This window comes from Lissotriton helveticus, chromosome 5_1 (genome assembly GCF_964261635.1).
Source record: "Lissotriton helveticus chromosome 5_1, aLisHel1.1, whole genome shotgun sequence".
NCBI lineage: Eukaryota > Metazoa > Chordata > Amphibia > Caudata > Salamandridae > Lissotriton > Lissotriton helveticus.
Genome location: NC_136065.1, coordinates 161141483 through 161165017, shown reverse-complemented (window position 1 = coordinate 161165017; position 23535 = coordinate 161141483). Strand labels below are relative to the sequence as shown.

The following is a 23535-nucleotide window of genomic DNA, read 5'->3' as shown; positions in this document are numbered from 1 at the left end:
GTGATGGAACCAAAAACGTTAACAAGTAAATTGTTTCATAACGTGCAAACACCGGAAATTGAGTGAAGGGCTAGTGGATTATTATAGTTATTTTGCTCCGTATTGTGAAAAATGCAAGTTAGGTGGCACGTTTTGATGAGCTTGTTAGCCTGCAATTATGTTCATGGCAATTTTGCACATTGCAGAACTTTATCTACCTTTTCCCGCAAGGTGTCTCCTCCATGATAACTCTTTGTTGCCCAATATCAAGCTTTTGTTTCTGTGAACACAAAAAAGCTGCTATACAGATATGTTTTTGCCTATTTCCAATTTGGGATCACTGCATTGACTCCAATTACACCTAATGGTCTTGTGCGCCTTGTCACATTTACCAAGTGTCATATTTTCTGTGACGACGCAAGCCCAGAGGCCTGCAAATGCAATGTTGCCCAAGTGTTAATGCACAAGTGTTAATGCAGTGGAATCCCTGCTGCACTTTGGTATGTGCGTCAAATATAAAGAAGGTGAAACCAAAATCCTCCTAAAGCTGTCAGTAGCGACACCACAAAAATAAAACAAGCTGCCGATGACCAATGAAAACAAAAGAATGAGTGACAAGCCATCCGAGAGTAAGTAATGGGCGAGTTAGAAGCCCTTTTTACGGTTTTTTTTTCAGAAGAAAAGATCTTGCAAGCACATGTGCTGTCTCAAGCAAGGCCTAAAACTGGAAACAAAACATTGAATAAGAAGCAAGCACATGAGATTGACAAGAAAGCCAACCAAAGTTAAGCAATGGAATGGCTCAAGGCTCTCTGTAAATATTGGTATTGTCTACAATAGGTCTACAAAACAATTGGTGCCTGTGGATGAGACCTAAAAATACCTTGGAGAATAAAAATAAAGTATTATGGTAACATGCAGATTTTATGTTGGTGAAAAACACAGAAGTTTAAGGGTAAGGATTTCAGGAGAAAAACTACCACTCTTTTATTTACCTAAAAATCAAGTGCAATTATAGGCATAACCCTGGGCGTAGTTCGCGTAGCCGCACTCCGCGAGGCTACGCGAAGACGCACTTGCACTCCGCGAGCTACACGTAGCTCCGCGGACATGCGTAGTTGCTTGCTAGACCCGTTCGCGCGCCGTTTTTCGTCTTCGGGAGCGCGGTGCGCGTGTTCGGGGCGCTGCCTGCATGCTCGAGATAGCTAGCACGCTAAGTTACTCCAGAGGTTTGTCCCGCCCGCTTGCGTTCCCTTATTTCCTGTTCCGGGTCACAAGTAACGTGTTCGCGTTGTGTTAGACATGTTCGGGAACTCATCTTCTCGTTCGCACTGCCAAAGTGCGTGATCGCGTCAAATATCGCGCGAACCTACCCAGGCTGTCGCGACGGGCCAAGGTAAGCCATTGCCGCGCACGCGATAATGTTATTCAGCGCGCGAGAACTACGCTACGCACCGGATCGCGGAGTAATCGACAGCTTCGCGTTCTCCGTAGAACGCGGAGTTGCCGAAACTCCGCAAGCTCCGCGAACGGAGCGTAGTTCTTCGCCCAGGGTTAGCATAAACATTCAACTCCTACAGGTACATTTAAATTTTTTATCAATAATGTAAAAAAGAATCCGGTATGTTCTGCATGGTAGAAAAAGGAGAGTGTAGTTTATCTCGTTTCTTCAAAAAGTATAGATCCCTTACTGTGTCACTGAAGAATACTCATTTAAGAGTGTTTATTATCTACCAGTGAGTTAAACCACTTTATTAGTATCCAATGGCAGCTGACCCCCTTCTGCTGACTGAAATACTGTGGTTCCTTCACAAGTATGAATGCACTAAATATGAATACATAGATGCATAATCTCTGCTCTATCACCTTTATCAGGCATTCCAAAATGTTATCGCTAATCTTGCCCCACTCCGTGTTTTACTGGAGTGCTGTGTGTACGTACATGTCTATCAAAGTAAACCTCAAACCCTTCATAATAACCACTCCTAGACTGTATTAATATGCATGGCGTATGTGCCTGTCTCCATTTTATCTACCAAAACAGATTTTTAAACCCCCAAAAGTTAGCAATGTTGTCTTGGTATTTAGTACTATCCCAAAAGAAGCATTCAAGTGCCTAGTATCCCACTTCAACGTGCTGAAATGGATTAAAAAGGAAGGGAAGTGCTGACTATAGAGGTCCCCTTGGTTCCCATAGGTGTTAATCTTATACCCCAGTGAAGGATCCATATTCTTCACATCACTTTTTTCTGTGTCCACTCCAGCCTAATCTGCCGCAGTTAAGCCCACGCCTATATGATATAGTGCATCCAAAGTCAGTCTGGAACTTCATCAAAAACTTTGCTGAACTTTAACTAAATGACACATCAGTCCTCATTGTTCTATGCCCCTAATCACACAGGTAAACAAATAGCTTGGGTCATTTGTGCCTTCAATTTAAGAAGACGCAACCCAGAAAGGGGATTAGATTTATGATGCTCGGACTGTGAGGCCATCTTCCCTAGACATGCCAGAGCAAAAAGACTAAACACCCAAGTTTAATGTTTGATATTGGAGCCCAAAATCTATTGGTAAACAAACAGAGTAAAATGGTCCCTATAACTTTTACCGTCGTTGCCGGCTTACTTCTATTGTTGGATGTAATAGTCTGACAGATAAACGCCCATCTGATGGCTATTGTTCAGTCTGACCACTATACTTGCATAGTCCTGATATGCTGAGGTTAGAGATATGCAAAGTGCAACATGTCCATTACTTAGTATTTAATCTACCTATACTTTCATCTTCAATGAACACTATTTGCCACTGCATTGAATATTACAGGTACAGCTAAATACTTAGTAGATAGTTGTAGACAGTGAACACCCCTCATGGAAAGACATGACCTACAGCTTCATCTTTAGTTCTAAGCACCATTGGTCATTATGGAAATGAAGGACACTGACCTGTGGTAATACCCTTTATCACATTTAGTAAATTACACAGTTCTCTAAACATAGACAAGGCTTCTAGAGCTTCTGGGTCCTGAACAGAAAAGGGATTTACAAAGTAGAAATAAACTCTTGCCTCACAGATTAGCAGCAGGATCATTAGAAGGCATTGGGGATCAGAATGTTGAGTTTCTAGACCTCAGCAAGGTCTATACTCATTGTTTTAAACCCCGCTCTCCAGCTCCTCATGACAGCCAGTATGGCTACCATTTTGTTTTCTTAATTTGATTTCAGCATGCATAATGGCTACGCAGTAATTGCTTATGAGGCAATAAGAAATACCAAATTATTAAAAAAAGGAGCACATTATAGGAGCTATATTCTGTGGAAGATATTGGCAATTTATTTCACTTCATGAGATGAATTGTTGTGGCCGCCATTTTTACTCTGCCAATCGCACGGAATAGATTTTGAAGCTGCGCTGTGGTGATGCCAATAATAGAGGGAATGAGTCCAGAGGCTAGTAGTTCAGGGAACCAATTATTTTAAGCTTCTTTTCCATTTAGGAGAACAACACTATTGGAGTCAACCTCTCACTTTCAATTTCAGACTATCCAGCATTTCCTCAGATATCTATGGTGTGAAGATTAGTCCACAAATCAGCGTATATAGCTTTTCACTATGACCGTATACAGGGCCATTTTAGTTCATTTACAATGAATCAACTGACCGTTTCTAACTAAAAACATTTACTTCCCCTACTAATATTACCTACTCCTGTAAAGAAAACGTGTAACTTCAACAAAATGCCCAAAAAAGACAAGATTGTCCAACAAAATCTCCTGTACCATTAACTATGGAAGATTTAATGGATGAAATAAAAAATATAAACCCTTTGTAGTATAGACAAATACCATCCTTCAGAGGATTGATGAAAACTGATTGAATCTAGAGTCTCTGAGATGGAGCAAAGAATAAGGGATGCTTCGGAAGTCGTGTCTAAAATCGATCTGATGTCAAAGGAGATTCTTCTTCTAAATCAACAAACATAGGATTTGGATAATTGCAATCGGCATAACAACCTGAGAATTTATGGAATACCTGAATGTGTAGACATTTCAGATAGGATTTCATATTTCAACCTTAACATTCCCAAAATTGTCTGCCTTAAAAATATTTGGACCTCAATTTACAACAAGCACGTCATGTGGGCTCTAAGCTTTCAGCAATGTCTTCCTTAGCCCAAGCTAGAGGTACTAAAGTCCATTTCTTTTTTTTTTTTACAATATTCGAATCTCCTGAAAGTCATGTCAGCTGCCAAACAACAAAGTTTATTATTATTATTATTTTTTTTTTTACACAAGATCAGGCTAGAGCGACATCTAATAAAAGAAATGTGTTCCTTGTCTTACGTGTTGCATTAAGATCCTTGAAAGCTCATTATAGCCTCAAAAATCCTTGTTTATTTAAGGTCATGTACAAAGAGAAAACTTCAATGTTTGAATCTCCAGACGAGGTTCATCCATCATCACAAAGGAGAAGAAAGTACCCTGGGAAAATCTGAAATGTATTGTTACATTTTTTGGGACAATAACATCAGTCTATTTGTTTAAGTGTCATTACTCTGTTTCGTATGATTTCATAATATTCTGTTTTCTCTTTTTATGTCTTCACAGGAATCTTGTTTGTTAAAGGTTTGGCTATGTTCTGTTGTTTAAACATTCTCCTACTCTTGGCCTCACAAATGTTAGGTCAATGTTTTTTTTATAAGTGCTCCCATTTCCCTACTTCTAGTGTTTAGTATTGTTTGATGTACTAATTCTCTGTCTCAAAGTTAAAACTATAACAGCTTCTTACCATCTTCATTTTAGATTACAGTATATCTTCTCTTTTTCTTTTCTCTCTTCTCTTTTGTGTTTCTATGACTCTCTCCTGCTACTTTCTGTACTTAGTCTTAATTTGTTAAGATAGGTCAAACATGACCTATCTTGATCCTCTCTTTTTGAAACCTTTTACAGTCTCTTTCGTATCAGTTTTTATTGTGACCATGTATGATGAGTAACCTTCATATTGTTTTGTGGTATGTTATAGGTTCGTGTAACCCTATTAAAAAAAAAGATTTATCACATATTTATCCCTTTGAACTTTATACTGGAGTCCTCTGAAATCCTAACCAGGAAAAAATGGAAAACTTGGTTCTCCAGACAATCCCCAAGTCACTAGCCAGTACCTGGCTTACAGATGGAATCCAGCGCGACGCCACTCCGAATTGGAGTAACCAGGCGCTTTACAAATCTCTAATGTAACATAACACTTTAACCCTCTGCATTAATGACTACATTCCAGGTCAAACTGGTATAGAGCAACCAGGTTTTGGTAAGTGCAGGTTTATTACTGATAAGTCTTACCTTTTTTGGATATTATAAAGTAAATTGATACTTGTATAGCGCACTACTCACCTGCAAGGGTCTCAAGGCGCTTGTACGAATACCGCTGTGGAACCCATCCTGGCTTTCCCTGTGAGGTGTCCACTCCTGGGCACACCCATGGTGGAGGCCAGGCATCCTTAGTGTTGTGGGGGCCGTTGTGGAGATTAAGCAAGCTATTGCCCATATTATACATCATGCCTCGAAAATAAAGACACCCCTTGCAGCTATAAACTTAGATGTGGATATTACCTTTGAACGTGTAGATTAGAATTTTATAATGAGAACCCTGGTTTTCTTTATGCTTCGCCCAAAACTTCTATTAATGTTATGGGCCTACAATCTTCATATTTTGACTTATGCAGGAGCACACAACAGGGATGTCCACTGTCACCATTATTATGTATTTTATCCTTATAACTTTTTTGGGTGAAAATATTTGCAGGTGATCTTTTTAATTTTATAGACATGAAGAAATGGAAGAGTTATTCCCAGCATGTTCAGATGATGCTTTACTCTATGTTTCGGAATCACAGACATCTATTTCTGCTTTTTAAACTTACCAGTGGCGGTTCCTCCATGGGAACGGAGGAGCGTCGATCCTTCCAACCAACCCCCCGCCCACTGCTGCCCAGAAAGTTTGAAAAATAAAATGATAATAAAACAATTTTATTACCATATTATTTTTCTGGCTTTCTCCCAAACGGAGAGGGAAGGGCTGGCCCAGTGCATCATTGCTGCCAATCGGCAGCAATGACGAGTGGTCCTTTCAGTGTGAATTGTGCACATCGGTTTGGCTGGATACCTTGCTACGACCAAACCAACATGTCCAAGGAGCTGGGTTGGAGCGCAGGCACAGACCTTCAGTGCTCTTCAGAGCACTGAGGCAGCCTGCTCCAGCCAATCCAGACACTTCTCTCAAGCAGAATGAGAGCAATGTCTGGATTGGACAACGACCAGAGGGAGCTGTAGGACCTCATGCTCGGAGGAGTCTGAAGCCGGGGACTGGGGAACACCAAGGACATGCTTCAGGCTCAGGTAAGTGAAATTTTGTTTTTACATATTTAAATGTTTATTTGTTTGTATGTTTTTTATTGTTTTTATGTCCACCCATCACTTTTGTGGATCATTAACTGTCACTGTCTCAGGCTATAAATTAAACATTGATAAATCTGGGGTTACGCCACTAAATAAATACTGCTTGAAGGATACGTTCAAAGATTATGGATTTATCTCGAACTCAAAAGGTATTAAAGGTTTGGGAATTAAATGCTCTAACTGTTTAAAGAAACAGTTCACATCAATTTAGTAGAAATTAAAATACTTACCTTATCAGAGAATTGGTCACTTGTGTTTCTATCATGTTAGGGCAGACTAAACACCAATAAAATGATGATATTACCAGTAGGTAATTTCTACCAATGTCCTAACATTTTCCCGATTACATTTCTATGAAATACAAAGAAGGCCTTTGTATAGTTTTTTATTTTTGTAATTTTTTTTATTGGCAGAAAGCAAATTAGGATCATCATACATACATTGTTTCAAAACGTCAGTAGCTGTGTGATCACCCCACCGGGGACCCTTAATACAGTTCTTATAACACAGAGTGGCAATTTGCAGGTTTCTTGCATAAGCACATCTTTTTGTACTATCCCGGCTCTGTCTTAGGTACAACATTTCTGATAAACCCAGGGCCTTTGTACAGTTACACGATTCGCAATCATTAAAAAATTTGGGTGGGATAAACTTTCCAAATTTTACGAAATATCATTCCCTATTTGATTTTAAACAGTGTCCTTTGTTACCAAGAGATGGTAGTACTAACCTTCCTGTGTGGTGGAAATTGGGGGACTTACTAATACTTCTATTTAATTTCAGGAATATGATTCATAATTCACAGCCTCTCCTATTATCAAGTTGACTAATTTAGCAAAACCTTTTCTCCCAAATTACTACTGCCATTTACCACCATATTGTTAATGCAAAATGCCTCCTTGTGTTCAAAATGGATGCGTCATTGTATTTTGCGCTAAGAAACAGCACTAAATGCAGCAGAACAATAATAGTGAGCGCAAGGATTAACTTGCGCTCTCTAAATGTGCTCTTTCAGTAGGATTTCCCACTCCCAAATTAATCTTAACAATGCAAGCAGGAGTAATCGTATAATTATCAGTAATTCCATGTCAAAGAGAAATGCAAAATTACCGAAATTACCCTGATTACTTCGGCATAATCGAAATTTTGCCAAGGCCAATACATAATAAAAGGCACTACTGACAATATAAGTACACCCCTCCCCCCCATGCAAACTTGTATTCCAAGTAATACATCATGTAGTTTTATCATGGAAAGGAGGCTTTTAACATCTTGAAAATACTTTCACACAAAAGATCTGAGCTCATTTTGAAAATATTGATAGGTATTTTCCTGAGGGAAAGAGGTAAAGGGTGCCACATCTTTAAGGCTGCTTCAGAGGAAATTAATTTCAAGGTTTGTTTTTCAAAGTTTTGTGAACATCTAGTCGTAGAATTCTTTTGGTTCTGGAAGCAAAGACACCTTTTGCTATCTTGAGTTATTTCAACAGCTGAGGTGCTCTGCCTGGTGCATTGCAGAAGAGCATGCAAGAAGGGCACTTCCACATAATTTTAAGTATTTTTCTGATTCTTGGACCTACCACTGAGAATGAGTAGCTTCAAGATTATAGATCCATAGAGACAACCTTATTCATCTAAGACACCTGCAGATAAGGAAAGCTTAAAGTATAGCGGACAACTTAATCTCTTCGCTCACAGTCACCCGAACGCAGCGGACACTATTGTTAAGACGGAAAGCTTAGCTTTCAGAGTTTACCCCTGAAGGTACCTGATAGGGTTTCTCAGTCTTCCTCCTTTCAGCTGTCTGTCAAACATGGTTCTGGGGGGGGATGATGCTCTTCAGCGAGACTTGGCCTCGTCCTGACCCCGACACGTCGCAAAGTAAAGCAAACCACCTCCGCTCGAGGAATCTCGCCACCGAGACCCCTAGGCCATCGCAGCTTTGAAAACTGACAGGTCGCCACAAGCCCCTAAACCAGGAATGATGATCTCCACTGACAGCGCTACACGAAGCTCAGATTCAGAGGACCGAAAGGCAGTAATGTCATCCAAGGCATGACATTTCATACAAGATCCTTCTTTTTTCCGTCCAATTTTTTATTGCCATTTCAAAACAAAATAGGATATGTTCAGCATGTAAATATCATCATTCAAAAAAACACACAATATATTTGAAGATAAAGGAAAAGGGGAGAACAAAGAACATTCAAGTAGACCAATCAATTCAACATAACTTTTGAATACACCAAAAAACATTACCAGGGTAGCAATATCCCTACATACATATGAGGTATCTATGTTATAACTGTCATAGATCCAGAAATGGGCCTCAAATACAATCAAATAGTTGCAAGTTATCATTCAGATTATTAATAATTTTCTCAAATGTTGCCCCTTCATACATATCTTGAGGCCATCCTTATTTTCTTTCACACAGACTTGTAAGTGACTAGGCTCTGATCGCAGGAATAAAACAAGAAAAAGAGATGTACAGCAAGTGTGACACACTCTGTGAAAGTATGGCTATGTGAGCTCACAAGCTCAAATCCCGCAGCACTGACTCAGCCATCCATCCTTCTGAAGTCTGTAAATTGAGCAATTGGCTAATATTAAATACTGTTCTTTAGAACAAGTAGATACCGCAGCAGTGCAGTACGAAACGCCATATGAATCAAGTTACTATGTGCACAGTTCATCCGCAGATGACTGTTGTGTGCTAAGGACAGTGCATTAGGCACCATCTGAACGCGGACCAGAAGAAACCAATGAATAGTTGACACCCACGCCCATCAGAAACTACAGAAATGTGAATGTTTAGCTGAAGCAATAGGCTCGTTAAATGGTGTTTATCGTTTTGTACACCTATGGATATGTGAGGGTGGGGAAGCATTAATAGATAATTTTCATGTCAAATTGTTGGGCAAATTCAAAAGACCTCTCCACACCTCTGTTCCTTTCTTAAAGAGTGTGTCCTCTGCTTCAACATGAGATATTCACAAACATATTGCACACACAGTATTGCACAAAATCAAAGCATGAGCATACACAATTTGCCGTCAATTCTTGAAATTAGATTTTTTTTTCTCTACAGATCTGCATGTAGCACTAGATTTGTATGTTCCAGACCAGTGTGCAATTATGAATTTTTTCTTATGCAAAGTATAGGATAGCATAGGATAAAGTAGGCTAAGACTTAATAAATCGTATCCCAAGAAGTATCCTCTGCAAAAACCTGGCTATGCATGCCAATACTGATGCACCCACATATGATTCCACAGCTGCAGCCAGGGAGCGATGGCATGCTGAGATGGCATGTGCCACGGCTGTCTATTAGGGCTGTATCCATGACACATTTTGATGGTCATCATTGGCTATGTAAATGATTATTGCTTCCAATTCTGCGCGAATTTATATCAGGTGGAAATCCCTAAACCAAGCACTGATCTGATCCTTGTGGTCCTACACTGGCACCCACAGTTTATGCCACAATTACCCAGGGGGCATTTCAGGCCGTTCTGTGATAAACGAGCCAGTCGGACGATAAGTAGCCATGCTGGCAAGAAACCTGCATGAATACAACTGTTCTTTGCAAGTCTTTCAATTGCTTTGTCATGTGTTGAGTGGGTACTCAAAGGCACGAGCCAACATAGGTTTCAGGGACAGGTACTTCATATTGTGAACAGACATATGCAAGTGTGATGTATAAACCTCTCATGCCTGTGCCAAAGGACAAAGGAGGCATGGTGTTCCTTTAACAAAAGGTATACAACTGTGTAGTATAAGCAATGTGTCATCAACTGATGGGGAGGAGGGTTGGTTCACTGTGGGCAGGAAGAAGCACTATGGAGGTGTTGTCTGCTCTGTGAAAGTCCAACTAAGCCAACTACATTGTTACAAAGGTTTCAGCCGTTCGGCAAACAATCAGGTGGGCACCATATATTAGCAGCTTCCATTGAAACTTCAATCTGCAGGAAATGGTAACTAATATAATATAATACAAATATAACATAATCTAATATAACATAGTATAATATAATATTTTATAACATAGCATAGTATAATATAACATAATATAATAGAACATAATATAATATGATATAATACGACGTAATATAATACAATATAATATAATATAATTTCTTCATATCCTATAATTTGTCAATAAATTGGATGCTTTCTAAATAAGGATAAGTATATTATTCATTCAGAGGTGTTGCATCGCTGCACTAACGAAGATATCAGAGATTGCAATACATTGATGAATGAATGGGTGGTATATTTGATATTTGCAATGAGTAATATTTAAAGGAGTTACTAATACTATGAGGGGTACATTTCATATGCTGTAATGGTCATATATGTAGCATTAAAGTGACCGTACTAAAGTGACTCAAAGACTTGGAGCCTGATTCACAAAGAAAGTCAAAATTATAGGCACAGATCTCCACTTCCAACCAGACAAACTTTTCATACTTTTTGGAATTCACAAACATTCACAGAAGTACGCATGGAAAGGTACCGGAGACAAAGGTTTCCTTGTGTATTCCTAGTAAGGTTGTGTGACATTCCTATCACGATCCTAGTCCCACTGTTCTGGGTTGCCGACAGTGGGGAACCTCACACAGGGAAGAAAAGATTCCCCTGTGAAAACTCATCCTTTTTTTCTCCATAGGGAAAATATTTTTTCCCCAAAAGAGAAACCCTTTCCTGTAGTCCACTTCCAAATCTGGGGGTGATCCATTCACCTTCCCCACCCTATAAATGGCTTTACGCCAGCCCGCACCTGGGGTGAAAATGTTAACCCCTTCCACGCTCATGACGAGCTGGGCTCGTCATGAGGTAGCCTCCTGCTACGCTGATGACGAGCCCAGCTCGTCACGTAACATGCGGTTCCGCAAATCTCAGCGTGCGAGCGGAATTCCGCCCGCACGCATGCGGTTAAGGTTACATGGATGGCGAGGAGAATGAAAGAAGTTTGTGAATTGCTACAAACATACATTTGTGGTCGATTACAATCTTCCAAGGCTAGTTATGACTTGTAACCAGCAGCAGCCCGTCCCAAGGGGCTGAGGGGCAGTGTCCCACACCTTTTTCGCAGAAAGAAGAGTGTGTGTCAGGCTGAACAAAGCTCAACCTGGCAGCCAGGAGCTAGACATGTGCTAAATGTGCAGGCGCCTGACTACCTGAACTGAACTTTACCAGGCTGAGGATTCAACAGCCCTGTGGGCAGGACCTCCTCAGCCCGGCAAAAATGCCCCGAGGCCCTCCCTCGCATGATGAGGGAAAGTGTCACCCATTGCCTCAGACCAGGGCGCTTCAGTTTTAAGGCTTGAAGTGCCCAGGGCCATGTGTCAATCAGTGACGCCTCCTCACAGAGTGGGGTGGGGTCAGCAGTCTCAGTGACCCTGATCCTACTCTGTGACAAGGTTGTGATTGCTGTCTTCCCCCATTGGCTCAGCCAATGAGGGTAAGCAGCAGTCCCACCCCTCGTGGGACCTCCGAAACTTGGGTCTGCCGGCTTCCCTCATTGGATGACCTTAAGTCGGCAGTCCGAACCCTCCTGGGAGATTCAAGGCGTTCCTCTCGGATATCTGCATGTAAGGTATGTTTGGTGCCAGCGTAAGTGTATGTATGAATGAATGTGTATTAGTTTGTGAGAGTTGTGTGTGTGTGTGAATGCATGGCTGTGAGTTATGTGGATTTGTGCTCCTCTCACTGTTAAAATTACAGTCCACCACTGCTTGTAACACCCATCTTCCCACCCCTTCCGCGGGACTAATGGGTGTAGTGAAATCTGCACCGGTGGCGGCGAGCTTCGCATATGTAAATGGGTTTACGCTTCCCAGGAATCCCTTTGAGAATTTTTGACAAACATCAATTAGGTACATTTGGTTGTAAACTTGTTATTTGTGAATAGGAGCCAGAGGGTATATACATAACACACAGACAATGTGTTATTTTGGAATTGATTTGGCTGCATCAATGAATGGAGCAGCAGATAACATGCCAGAACCTCCCAGGAATTTACAGACTCTGACAGACAAATGGCATAATTCGGAACAGCTTTTGCTAGAAAGCTGCTCAGTGCCGCATTGAGAGGATTCAGCCACACCAAAGAGATGCGGATAATGAGATTAGCGACAGATTAATTTGCAGACAGCTCAGTGCGGGCCAGACTGCTCCAGAGGCACCTTCCGCATAAACCTCTTACAGAAGTTCAATTTACTCCTCGCTATCATGATGACCTGGACAGCATTTGATATTGTGTGTTACTGTGTGGGAAGAACCTTGAGCCTATAAATACAAAGCTGAACACATATAAACAATGAGGTAAAATATACTAGTTGCTTCTTCTTTCAATAATCTATGTACCAACACGCCATGACAAATCTGACATAGGTTACCGATCATATATGGTGGTCGCCTTTTTAAAAGAAAATTAACAATACCTTTCAATATATTTCTGGCCTTTTGTCCACTCTGTCAAAAATAGTTTCGAGAAACTCTTGAGTATTTTCAGATTGCCTTTACTTGTATTTCTTCAATGTAAGACAAACAAGCATTTGCAATGCAACAGGTCTCGAATTTGCGAGAGTTTGAGCTATTGGCATTGGGAATTACAATGCCTGTTTATTTACGTGTTGGTTTTTAAAACAGATAAATAAAATGCTTTGTCATTAACAATGCCAATAGCTTTAACTCTCGCAAATGCAATAACTATTGCATTGCAAATGCTGGTTGGTAAAATCGCCCCATGCAGCGCTTTCACTTTAATGGCGGCCACGCCCCTTTCTTTAGATGCGGCTCGTCTACAGAAAGGTGCATGGCCGCCATTTAAGTGAAAGCGCAGAATGGGGTGCTTTTACAAACAAAAGCATTTGTTTGTCAAGTTGACAAACAAATGTTTCTTTTTTTGTAAAAGTACCCCTTTACGATGTCCATTCCTGAATGCAGCATGCCTCGCAGAGCAACGCATGCATTGCTCAGGCTCGGCCTAAAAAATAATATCACATTTTCTCGAGGTTCTAATTTTCTTTTGGTTTTTTTAAGTCCTTGGCATAAAATATCGATATGTGTAAAATAAAAGCCAGATGGTTACACTACATGTACTTGCACTTGCTCAGTCCAGCAGATTCCAATAGGAATCCTGAGTGAGTATTGACACACTCAGTGTTCTGGCCCGTCATTCCCAGGGGAGAGAGTCCATGGAAGGCATGAGCTCTTCTGCTGTGGGAGTGAACAGGACAGATGGAAACAGCATGCTACCTTGTATGGCATCATGGATGGGCGTCAGATACTGCCTTTAACCCCTTCCATGCTGATGACGGCCCCCGTCCGTCATGCAACACTCTTTAGAAGTGCCTCACAGGCGCAGAATCGTGGCCGCGCCCAAGGGGTTAATTCCCAGGCAATAGCTAAGTCAACGTTTACCAAAGCTACAGAGGGCATTACAGAGCCCGCAATCTACACCAAAAAGAGATGGACAAACCCAGCATCAAATCCTCACATCTCCTCTCTTCCATCTGGATTTGCTGCTCTCCACCACAGGGTCAAAGAAAACCCACATGTCCCAAGTGGTCCATGGCCTTTTTACACCAGACCAGGAAACAAAGAATCCAGACTTGCATTATACCTTCACCACAGTCATCCTTTTCTGTGATGCTATTTGAATGGTTGAAAAGCAGTGTGAGCAGTACACAAAACAATCCTAATAAAATAAAATTTGAAAATCTATCCATCCTTCTGAGTATCAGGTTAAGGATGCTCGAAGACTTGCACCTGCAATACAACTACAGGTACCTAATGATGATGTATGTCCACATTCTCTAGAATTGCAATACAGCACTCAATTCTTGGCTGAATCAGCGAGTGCCGGAGACCATCAGAAATCCATCTACCTGGATGTGTTCCAAACGGGAATTTTTTTAGGTCTGGTTACAGGCAGCTTTTAGTCTGGAAAACCTCATGTCATCAATTCGTCAAAAAAGTGCACTAGAAGTACAGGGGGAACATCCATTACGACACGGTGTTTACACCGCACTACCATTACAAGGCTGGTTTTACAACGCAAGTCGTTACCACGACTTGCGCTGGAGGGCGCTCTAGGCTAAGGAATAGTAGATTTACTATTCCAACACCTTGCCTACTGTACGTAGGCTGATGTTGGAATAGTAAATCTGACTATTCCTAAGTCCAGCACCCTACAGCGCAAGTCGTGGTAACGACTTGCGTTGTAAAACCAGTGTTGTAATGGTAGTGCGGTGTAAACACCGCGTTGTATTGACATACAACCGAAGTACAGAGAGTTTTCCGGTCAGCCCTTGCAGCCACTGACATTCATGCATTATTCATGTGTCTAGTCATCGCTTGGATGGGCTGTCCATCAATCCCGTGGGATTTTGAAGATGGTTACATGGCCCTTTTGTGCTCCCAATAGGTTTGCTGATGGGACATCGAGAACTCCTCTTGATAGACTCCAGATGCAACAGAACATGCAGCTAGGAAATTATGCCAGTGTGTGTTCTCCATGTATTTATTTTGGTGAAACAACACCATTTTAATTGCTGATTTATGACGTTTTATTTAGGAACTGTGTTATTTTAATGCCTTCACCAGCTTTGAAGGGACAGTGCTATCTAACAATCGTGCTTCTGCGTTCATTTGTTTTACATTACTGTCATAACAGCGTCTTTTTAGATTCACAGATTATTTTTGTTCAATATTGGCAAACCAAAGAGGTGCGTACACATATGCTTTGTCTTAAATATACACCACAAACACTGGGCCTTTGTCAAAAGTATCTGCTATGCAATATTTTCCTATGTGCATTTTTTGTTAACCTGTTTTTTGTTAACCACTTAAATGCAAGATTCATCTTCTAATTCCTTCCCATAAGACTCTTCCTTGGTGGTGAAAGATAATGCATCATCAAACTTAACACCCAGGTTACGGGCAGAAGAGATGGTGTTTGGAGGAGCTTCAGCGCCTTCAGGCCACCACTGCTTGGGGGAAAACAGATTTTATGGGCCAAAAGGTAATATCTCTGTTTTTCCAGAATTGCACTTCAGATGGTTGGTTTTCATCCATTCAAATGTCGCTGCTAAACAAGTTTTAAGGTTTTCTTCCGCTTGTAATGACTCCCAGTCGAGTACCAGGATGAGCTGCGTATCGTCAGCGTAAGATATTGTGCCGATCTGATACGAAGAAATAAGCTCAATCAGGGGTACCATGTAAAGATTGAAAAGTACAGGGCTCAAAGTAGAGCCCTGAGGTACCCCTGTTCTGATAGGTTTTTCATCAGATCTAAAATCACCCAGCACTGTGATTTGTCGTCTTTGGCTCAGGAAGTTTTTAAACCAGTCTAGCACTACTCCTCCTATCCCTGCGCTCAGGAGACGGTCAATCAAGATGGTATGGGAGACCATATCGAAAGCCGCCGATAGATCGAGTAATATCAAGACGGCCTTCTTCCCTTGGTCCATGGCGGAGCGCAGGGATTCAGCAGAGAACAGGAGTGCAGATTCGGTCGAATGTTTGGACCTAAAGCCCGACTGATTTGAGTGCAGGATGTTGTTATCTTCCAGGAATGTGGTAAGTTGACTATTGACGAATGACTCAGTCAATTTAGACAGCAAAGGCAACAGTGAGATGGGCCTCAGGTTAGAAAGAATTGTAGGGTCAGGTAACGGTTTCTTCTGAAGGGGTTTAACCGCGGCTAATTTCCATTCTGGTGGAATCTCTGCCGTTGCCAATGACTAATTAATAATCCCATTAACTATGGGATTAACCTCATTGACCAGGGGTCTTAAGAACATGGGGGGACACGGATCAAATGGTGATCCTGACTTGCTAGATAGAATGGCCTGACGTGATTCCTCCAGAGAGATGGGAGCAAACACATTAAGATGGGGCTTATTTGGGTCTCTCTTTATACTTGCTTCTATAATTTTATTCTCGATGGAGGTTGAAGTTAAGATTGGAGGTGGAAATTCCTTGACAATAGCTTGAATTTTATTATCAAAGTTATCAGCTTTAGAGTTGCAAAGTGGTGGCGAGGGCGGAATGTCTTGAGCGAGTGCCCTAGGATTAGTAAAGCTGTTTACGATCTTAAATATTTCTTTTTGATCATTTCCCGAGGAGGCAATAGCCTCTGAGAAGTGGACTTTTTTTGCTAGTTTAATTGCGGCATGTGACACTCCAGTGTCTTATACGGTCCTAAAATCACCAATAAAAGTGCCTGCAGGAGGCAAGAAGAATAATACCTTGAGTGCTTGTCTTCGTTGCATAGTAAGTGAACTCTGAGTGACTTTAGATGGCAACTTAAACTTGGAAAGAACTGCTGCTTCTCCCCTCGTCAGCTCACCTGGACAAGTGGCCACTGCATCCTTAGTGAAGCCGCAGGAAGTGCTCTGTCGTAGCAGGAATATCATCAAGTCAGGATTGTGACAAGCACTTCTCGGGCCACTTCAAGCAATTGTCCCATTCTAGACAAAGTGGCATTTTGCTCCCTGTACCATTCTGATCTCTTGGGCACGAGGCCCACATTGAGCTGGTAGAACAGGTACTTTGGTGGAGTTTCGGTGTGAGCCTGTTTGCCTCTGAGAAAGTGATGAATGATCTAGTCTGGCTGTGGGAATAACACACAAAACTTTCTCCATTAAACAACATTTTTGAGAACACTCATTTTGGCTGGATTCTAGTAAGCATTATATTCCTATGGGGCCGATTACAATGTTGTTCTGACATCAGTCTCAGAATCGTTTCCAAAAGAATCGGTCCCGCGAGTCCGAATGACCGGTTACGATGCTGGTTTCCAGTCCAGGGAGAACCTGGCCTGGCAGTTCGGGCTCGACTGTTCCCATTGGGCGCAGGGACCAGACTGATTTGCATACGGCTGGGTCCAAACTGGAATGACATGGTGAGCAAAAAAACGATGGATTTAGGCCCAGATCTCTGTACTGGGGTGAATGTATGACATTGTTCTGCATTCTGTCCATCAATTGTTCTTTTTGCATTTGTCACTCGAGTGGGGCGGGTATGCCCAGACATGGGTCCCGTGCTCTACATGCCACCTGAAACAAGCTATGAGGGCTGAAAGACCGAAATCAGCCCTGGGATGCTTGTTTCCAGTCCAAGGAGGACCTGGCCTGGGAGTTTGGGCTGGACTGATTTGCCTGTGGCTGGGTCCAAACTGGACTGGCACAGTGAGCAAAAAACCATGGATTTAGGCCCAGATCTCTGTACTGGGGTGAATGTTTGACATTGTTCTGCATTCTGTCCATCAATTGTTCTTTTTACCATGCTTCCCAGCACACAGGCGCCTATTGAAGTCAATGCCAGTCGGACTCACATGGACTTCAATGGGAGCCTGTGTTCTGAACAAGAACACAGGCTCCCATTGAATAAAGGGGTGTTTGGGGAAACCCTTGCATCCTGTGGCGGGCACCCCAAGGTGCCTGCCACATTGTGCATGGTTAGGAAGAGGGGTTCCTTGGGTACCCCCACGGGCCCAATTGGATGCCTCTGGGTGAAGGGGGGCCCACAACGGGCCCCCAAAGACATATTCTGACAGGCATTTTGTGTCGGGCAGACCGAATCGTAAGGGCTGTCCGAATTGGTCATCTTAATCGCTCCTTCGGAAACAATGTCCCTAGAGCTGTACAATTCGGCTCCGAAAGACTCAGGCTGTCCGAATGCCTTTCGGAACTGATTCAGTCTGCCCAAACGGTTTCCAGGCATTGTAATCAGTCATTGGGAAATGTGTACGATTTGTTCGGGAACAAGGGTTCCGCATCGGGTTCTGCAATATCGATTCCCATTCGGAGTCTTTCCGTACGACATCTTAATTGGTGCCTTAGTGTGCAATTTCTGTAGCCAATTTTCGCCCAGCCCTGCTGCTGCTTCCATTACAGGCCTCATAGGGTAAGGGACTGTCCTACTTCACCAGGCAACTGCCGTTGTTTATATGTCATTCATCGAAATGATTCAGTCTGGAAATTCCATCACATAATTTTCATTTTATTTGAACTCGACTCATTTATTGTACTGTTCCCTCACTCCTCATAACAGAAGTCTAGTGATCTGACTCATACTCCCACGGAAGGCAAGTAGCTCAATTTACTTGAATATAGGTGAAGCCAACATAAGCTGTGTGTGAGCCAAAACAAGCAATCCAGAGAGCCTGAATGAGGGGCCTGATCTACTTGACTTCCAGAAATAAAAATGCTTCTTTTTGTCTGACTAGTCTAAACTTACCCAGTGATCCTTCCGCCAGTTACTTTTATATAGCAGGTCTTAGTGCTTGTACAACTGTGAAGGATTTCTGACATTGATTAAACAATATTTTTAACATTTTTTATTAAAATGTGTTATTGTGCTTTTTTGCATCCTTTATGGTTTTATGACGCAGAATAAAGAATGTGTCTGACTGACTAAATAAAGTGAGGTTGTGGCTCTGATTGGAACCCTCAATGTTGTTGGAAGGAAAGAAATGTGCACTGCACTATCTTGGGGAAAAGAGCTAAAAGAGCTGAAAACTATACTAATTTGTTTTAGAGTTGATTCCTGATAAGGGTGTGATTTAACACTTCTCTTCACATAATCAATCAATCAATATCTCTATGGTCAGCATTTATTTATTCATACTAATTAAACAGAGGTGCCCAATATTGGCCCACGATCTATTTTGGACTTGGAGAATCTAAAAATAAGCACAGGGTATATAAATAATGCCCATTTAAAACTAAATCTAAATTTATCTCAGGAAAATTTAGATTGAGCATTTGTGGACCAACGTAGCAAATCCCAGGTTTAAACTAAAGCAAGTAGCGATGGACAGACTGGTGGTACAAAGCGATTGTGTAGCATCCCGTCAATCACATCCTGTAGCAATGACCCCCTTAAGGTAAACAGTCGATTCTGAATGCGGAAATTCCAAATAATATTTGACAATCCAGAAAATGGTGTGAGCCGAATGTCTTCAACCCTTCTCATTCAGCAAATTTGGTAGGATTATTGAATTCAGACTGGTCAACTGAAATAAGCAATCATCATTTGGAATGTTTACAGACTGATACACTAATTTACATTGCAATGGAGGTCAATTGAAATGGTTTAACCTTTTGCTCACTGTGAATTCCCAGCTCACTAGCATTGCATGTGAAATGAGTAAAGGTATTAAATATTTAAATTGGGCAATTAGAATTCAAATTGATCTTGTAGAATGTCATTGAAAAACATCATTCAAACTACCCAGAAAATGTATGAATTTTGCGGTTGAACACTAATTATACAGACGACAGATTTTGCTAATAAAAACGTGAATGGTCCCAATTATGAGTAGTTTAAAATGTGAAAAATGTTGCAGATACAAATTCAATTTTAAAAAAGTTTTATGGAAAAATTTAAGATTATTTCGTTACTTGTAGCACACGATTTTACATTAGTGATGTAAATTTTGCTGACCTTAATTTCCAAATGAAGAAAAGCTGTATTTTGAATTTTAACATTAAACACGGTGACAATCTGCACCAACACACATTTTTCTGATTCGGATGCTTGAATAACTTAGAAACCAACAGATTCGATAAGATTATTACAGGCATATTTTGCTAGCTGGAATTAAAAGGTAGACGCGTGGTAGGTAACCCATTCAACTGATTACTGTTTACTTCAATAAATTTACCTTGTAAGAAAAATGCACTGTTAAAGTAGCAAATAATGGTGATTTAAAATGCAATAAAATAAGTGTGTTATATGCAATATCTTGGACATTTAAATCTTACCTGATTCCCTTGTTTACAGCAATGCTGTGATAGGAGAGGCGTGATATGGCAGATATGACCTAGAAATAGAAAGCAAAACACATTTGTAATCCATGAACAAAAGGAAGTGCTTAATAAAAACTACTGTATTTTACAAGAGAGAAATGCAGTATCCTGGTAGAACCTCAACTATACACATCACTGCAATGAATGGCAATTCTACATGCTGTGATCTTGTAATATTGGATTTTGGAGTTAACTGCTGCAGGCGTTGAAATGATGAAGGGGAATCAAGCCTCAGTACCAGTCAACGAGTAAAAAGTAGCCATCGCTACCAAGGGGTTGAAATGGCTGAACTCACATTAAACGGTAATGGGAAAACCATCATGAAGACATTAAACAAGTTTGAAATTTCATAAAGAATGGTTAATTTTTTTGCGTTGCTCTTGTTGCAATTTTCTCTTTTATCTAAGAACTATTGATTAGGCACAGGACAATTTTCGTTATGCTGGTATAATGAAATGAGCTTAATTTCACATTACTCTTGTTATGCAAAAGTCTGAAAAAGTACGTTTTACGCAACACAGTGTATTAGGCTGTTTGTGGAAATAATGTACTGCAAACGCAAGTAACAACGCAAACGACCTAACACGAGCTTCTGAAGTTCACAGTGTTCTGGGAATTTTACGCAATATTATTTTTTTTAGAGCGAAATGCATCCGCGTGCCCAGAGTGGATAGGAGTACACATTTCATACTAAAAGACAGTGCCAAATGCCGGTTTTGCATTTAACGTAATACGGTGTTATTTCATCAAAATTTACCATAATTATACAAAAGCAAATTACACAGATTTTGCATGCTCAGTACCATTAATTACATATCCTCCATACTTCCGGGTATATTTAAATGTTCATGTGGTCTGCCAGCAAATCCTTCAAACTCCACGATTTCTTTCCCAACAAGCACCGGGGCCGGGCATTCTCATTCCTGACAACACAGCTACTGGAGTCACTTAAACTGACGAAGCACAGAACGCACTGGGCATTATTTAAAAAAAAAAACAGAAAACCTTACTCATATTAGGATAAGCTGTGGGTTCAGCTATGCCACTTGGAGCGCCTATGAACACTTGGGATCTAGTGCGCTTGCCAAATGCAGGCCTTTCAAAATGAATGAATGTTTAGCAGATTCCCCAACAATTCTAAAAAAAAAGCACCACCTTTCAGCAATTTGCAAATAAGAAATGTAAGCAGAATCTAGTCATTTGATAATGGTGGTGAAAGAGTCCCGAAAGAGCTGAAAGGTTGTTGAAAAGGCCGTTTGTAATGACGGCTCCAGTCCTCAGCTGCCGAGGGACTGGTGTAAAGTGTAAATGTATCCACTGGCTCTGCCTTTTTTAGTCTTTGAATGAATAGAATTCTAGTGCTGGCGCTTTCAGAGTGTGGAACTTCAAGTCCCATAATGCACAGTGCTATTGAGTTTCCAGGCAGTGCTGTCTCAAGGTATCACATACGAAGTGCAGCACTTGCTAGCACTGCCAACTGAATGACCTTTTCCTATAGTTTATTCCAGTTGTTTTCCCTCTGCATTAACACACCGCTCTGAATAAGGGCAGCTTCATGCCTCTGCAGTGCACCCCACACCCCACCACACACATACACCACGATGGCTGTGTCTGTGCTATTTAACCCAGATCTCTCTGCATAGGGGTGAATGTTTTGATTTGTTCTGCATTCTGTCCATCAATTGTGTGTATTTTGCTTTCTCGCCCTAAGTGCGCCGGGTATGCCCAGACATGGGTCCCGGGCTCACTGTGCCACTGGTTTCAAGCTATCCCAGCTGATGAGGGGTGAAACCCCGAAACCGGTCCTAGGATGCTTGTTTCCGGTCCAGGGAGAACCTGGCTTGGCTGTTCGGGCTGGACTGTTCCCATGAGGCACAGGGCCAAGGCTGATTTGCATAAGGCCAGGTCTAAACAGGGGTGGCACGGTGAGCAAAAGAATGATGGATTTAACCCAGATATCTTGACTGGGGTTGAATGTTTTGATTTGTTCGGCATTCCGTCCACCAATTATGTGTCTTGAGCTATTGAGCCGGCATACAATTAGGCAGTCTTGAATATTTTTTTATCGCCTGTTTCACTGTTTTCAGAGGTTCACTGCAAAAAACTTGATAGATACGATATACAATGGCGACAAATGGCCACTAAAATCAAGTACTCAGGCTGTGGGCAGTTATTCCTAGATGAGATATTAAAGAATGTCCTTATGCCTTCTCAGGGGCGCTGGAAGAGATGATCCCTCGGTTCCAACAGCCTCGTCAGTAGAGGGTGGAGCCGGGGTCACCTGCCCTGGACCCCTGGCAGGCCCCACGCATGAAACATGTCAACACGTCACAACATCCATTCTCTGTAAAGTGCTATTAATGGTCGAACACCAGCGTGTTAGTTCAGCTCAGGAATAGAGGTGCCTCGCAGGAGTCAGTCAGGCGGGGGGGGGGAGGTTGGGGGGGGAGGTTGTGAGGGGGGTGTGAGAGGTGGAGGGGGACAGTGAGAGTAGTGCAATGTATGTACTGTATCATGGGGTGACGGTGCAGTGTATGACAGTGCAGTGTGCAGCGGTCTACTTCAACAGAGCAAACTGACTTTTTTGTGCCTAAAACTATTTAATTGTTCACAATACTACCTAAACAGATTGGCAGGGGCGTGGACTGTTGGTGAGGGGGAAGACAGGGAGAGGGAACCTGTTCAGATAGGTAACATGTTATTGCAGTACACGTCTTTTATTTGTGATGTACAAATCCTATCTCACACACACACACTCAAATGAGGAAAAATATACATGCAGTGCTTGAAGCTGATCTTCCATCTATTTTGAAACACACTCCCTATACATATATGCAGTTGGTATGGGTTTGTGGGTCTATTTAGCGGTTCATCCTTTCAAGGTTGACAAAATTCCTAAGCTAAGGTGGCCCTCCAAAGTATTCGGCCTCACTGAAGCCTGTGAGCAGCTGGGATACAGTTTGGGTTTGAAGACACTTCTTAAAATCTGCACTGGTGAGACAGCCACCCTCAGCACTCACAAGCGCTGTGATGAAATTTCTTCTCTTCGCCTCCCAGACCCTGTCCTGGCATCCCATGACAGCTTCCAAGCACGCGGCATCTCAGGGCACCATCTGCTCTCCACGTTTCTTTGCTTTCCATGTTTAACTTTAACCCATCTTTTTTCTGATTATCCACATTTAACACCACAGCTCGCAGCTTCCTTCAGCACCAAAAATGACCATCCAAGCCTCAAAAGAGCACTGCTGAAGGGGTGACTGGCCACCTTGATTCC

The 23535-nt window shown here is 41.7% G+C and overlaps 1 protein-coding gene across 1 annotated transcript in view; it reads right to left on the bottom strand.

Moving 5' to 3' along the window:
- The window catches only part of VAV2 (vav guanine nucleotide exchange factor 2), an 832583-nt gene that overhangs the window by 320605 nt on the left and 488443 nt on the right, over positions 1–23535 (bottom strand). The window contains exon 3 of the mRNA XM_078641956.1: positions 20217–20275. Coding sequence (XP_078498082.1) covers positions 20217–20275 — 59 coding nt within the window. The remainder of the gene's footprint in view (positions 1–20216; positions 20276–23535) is intronic.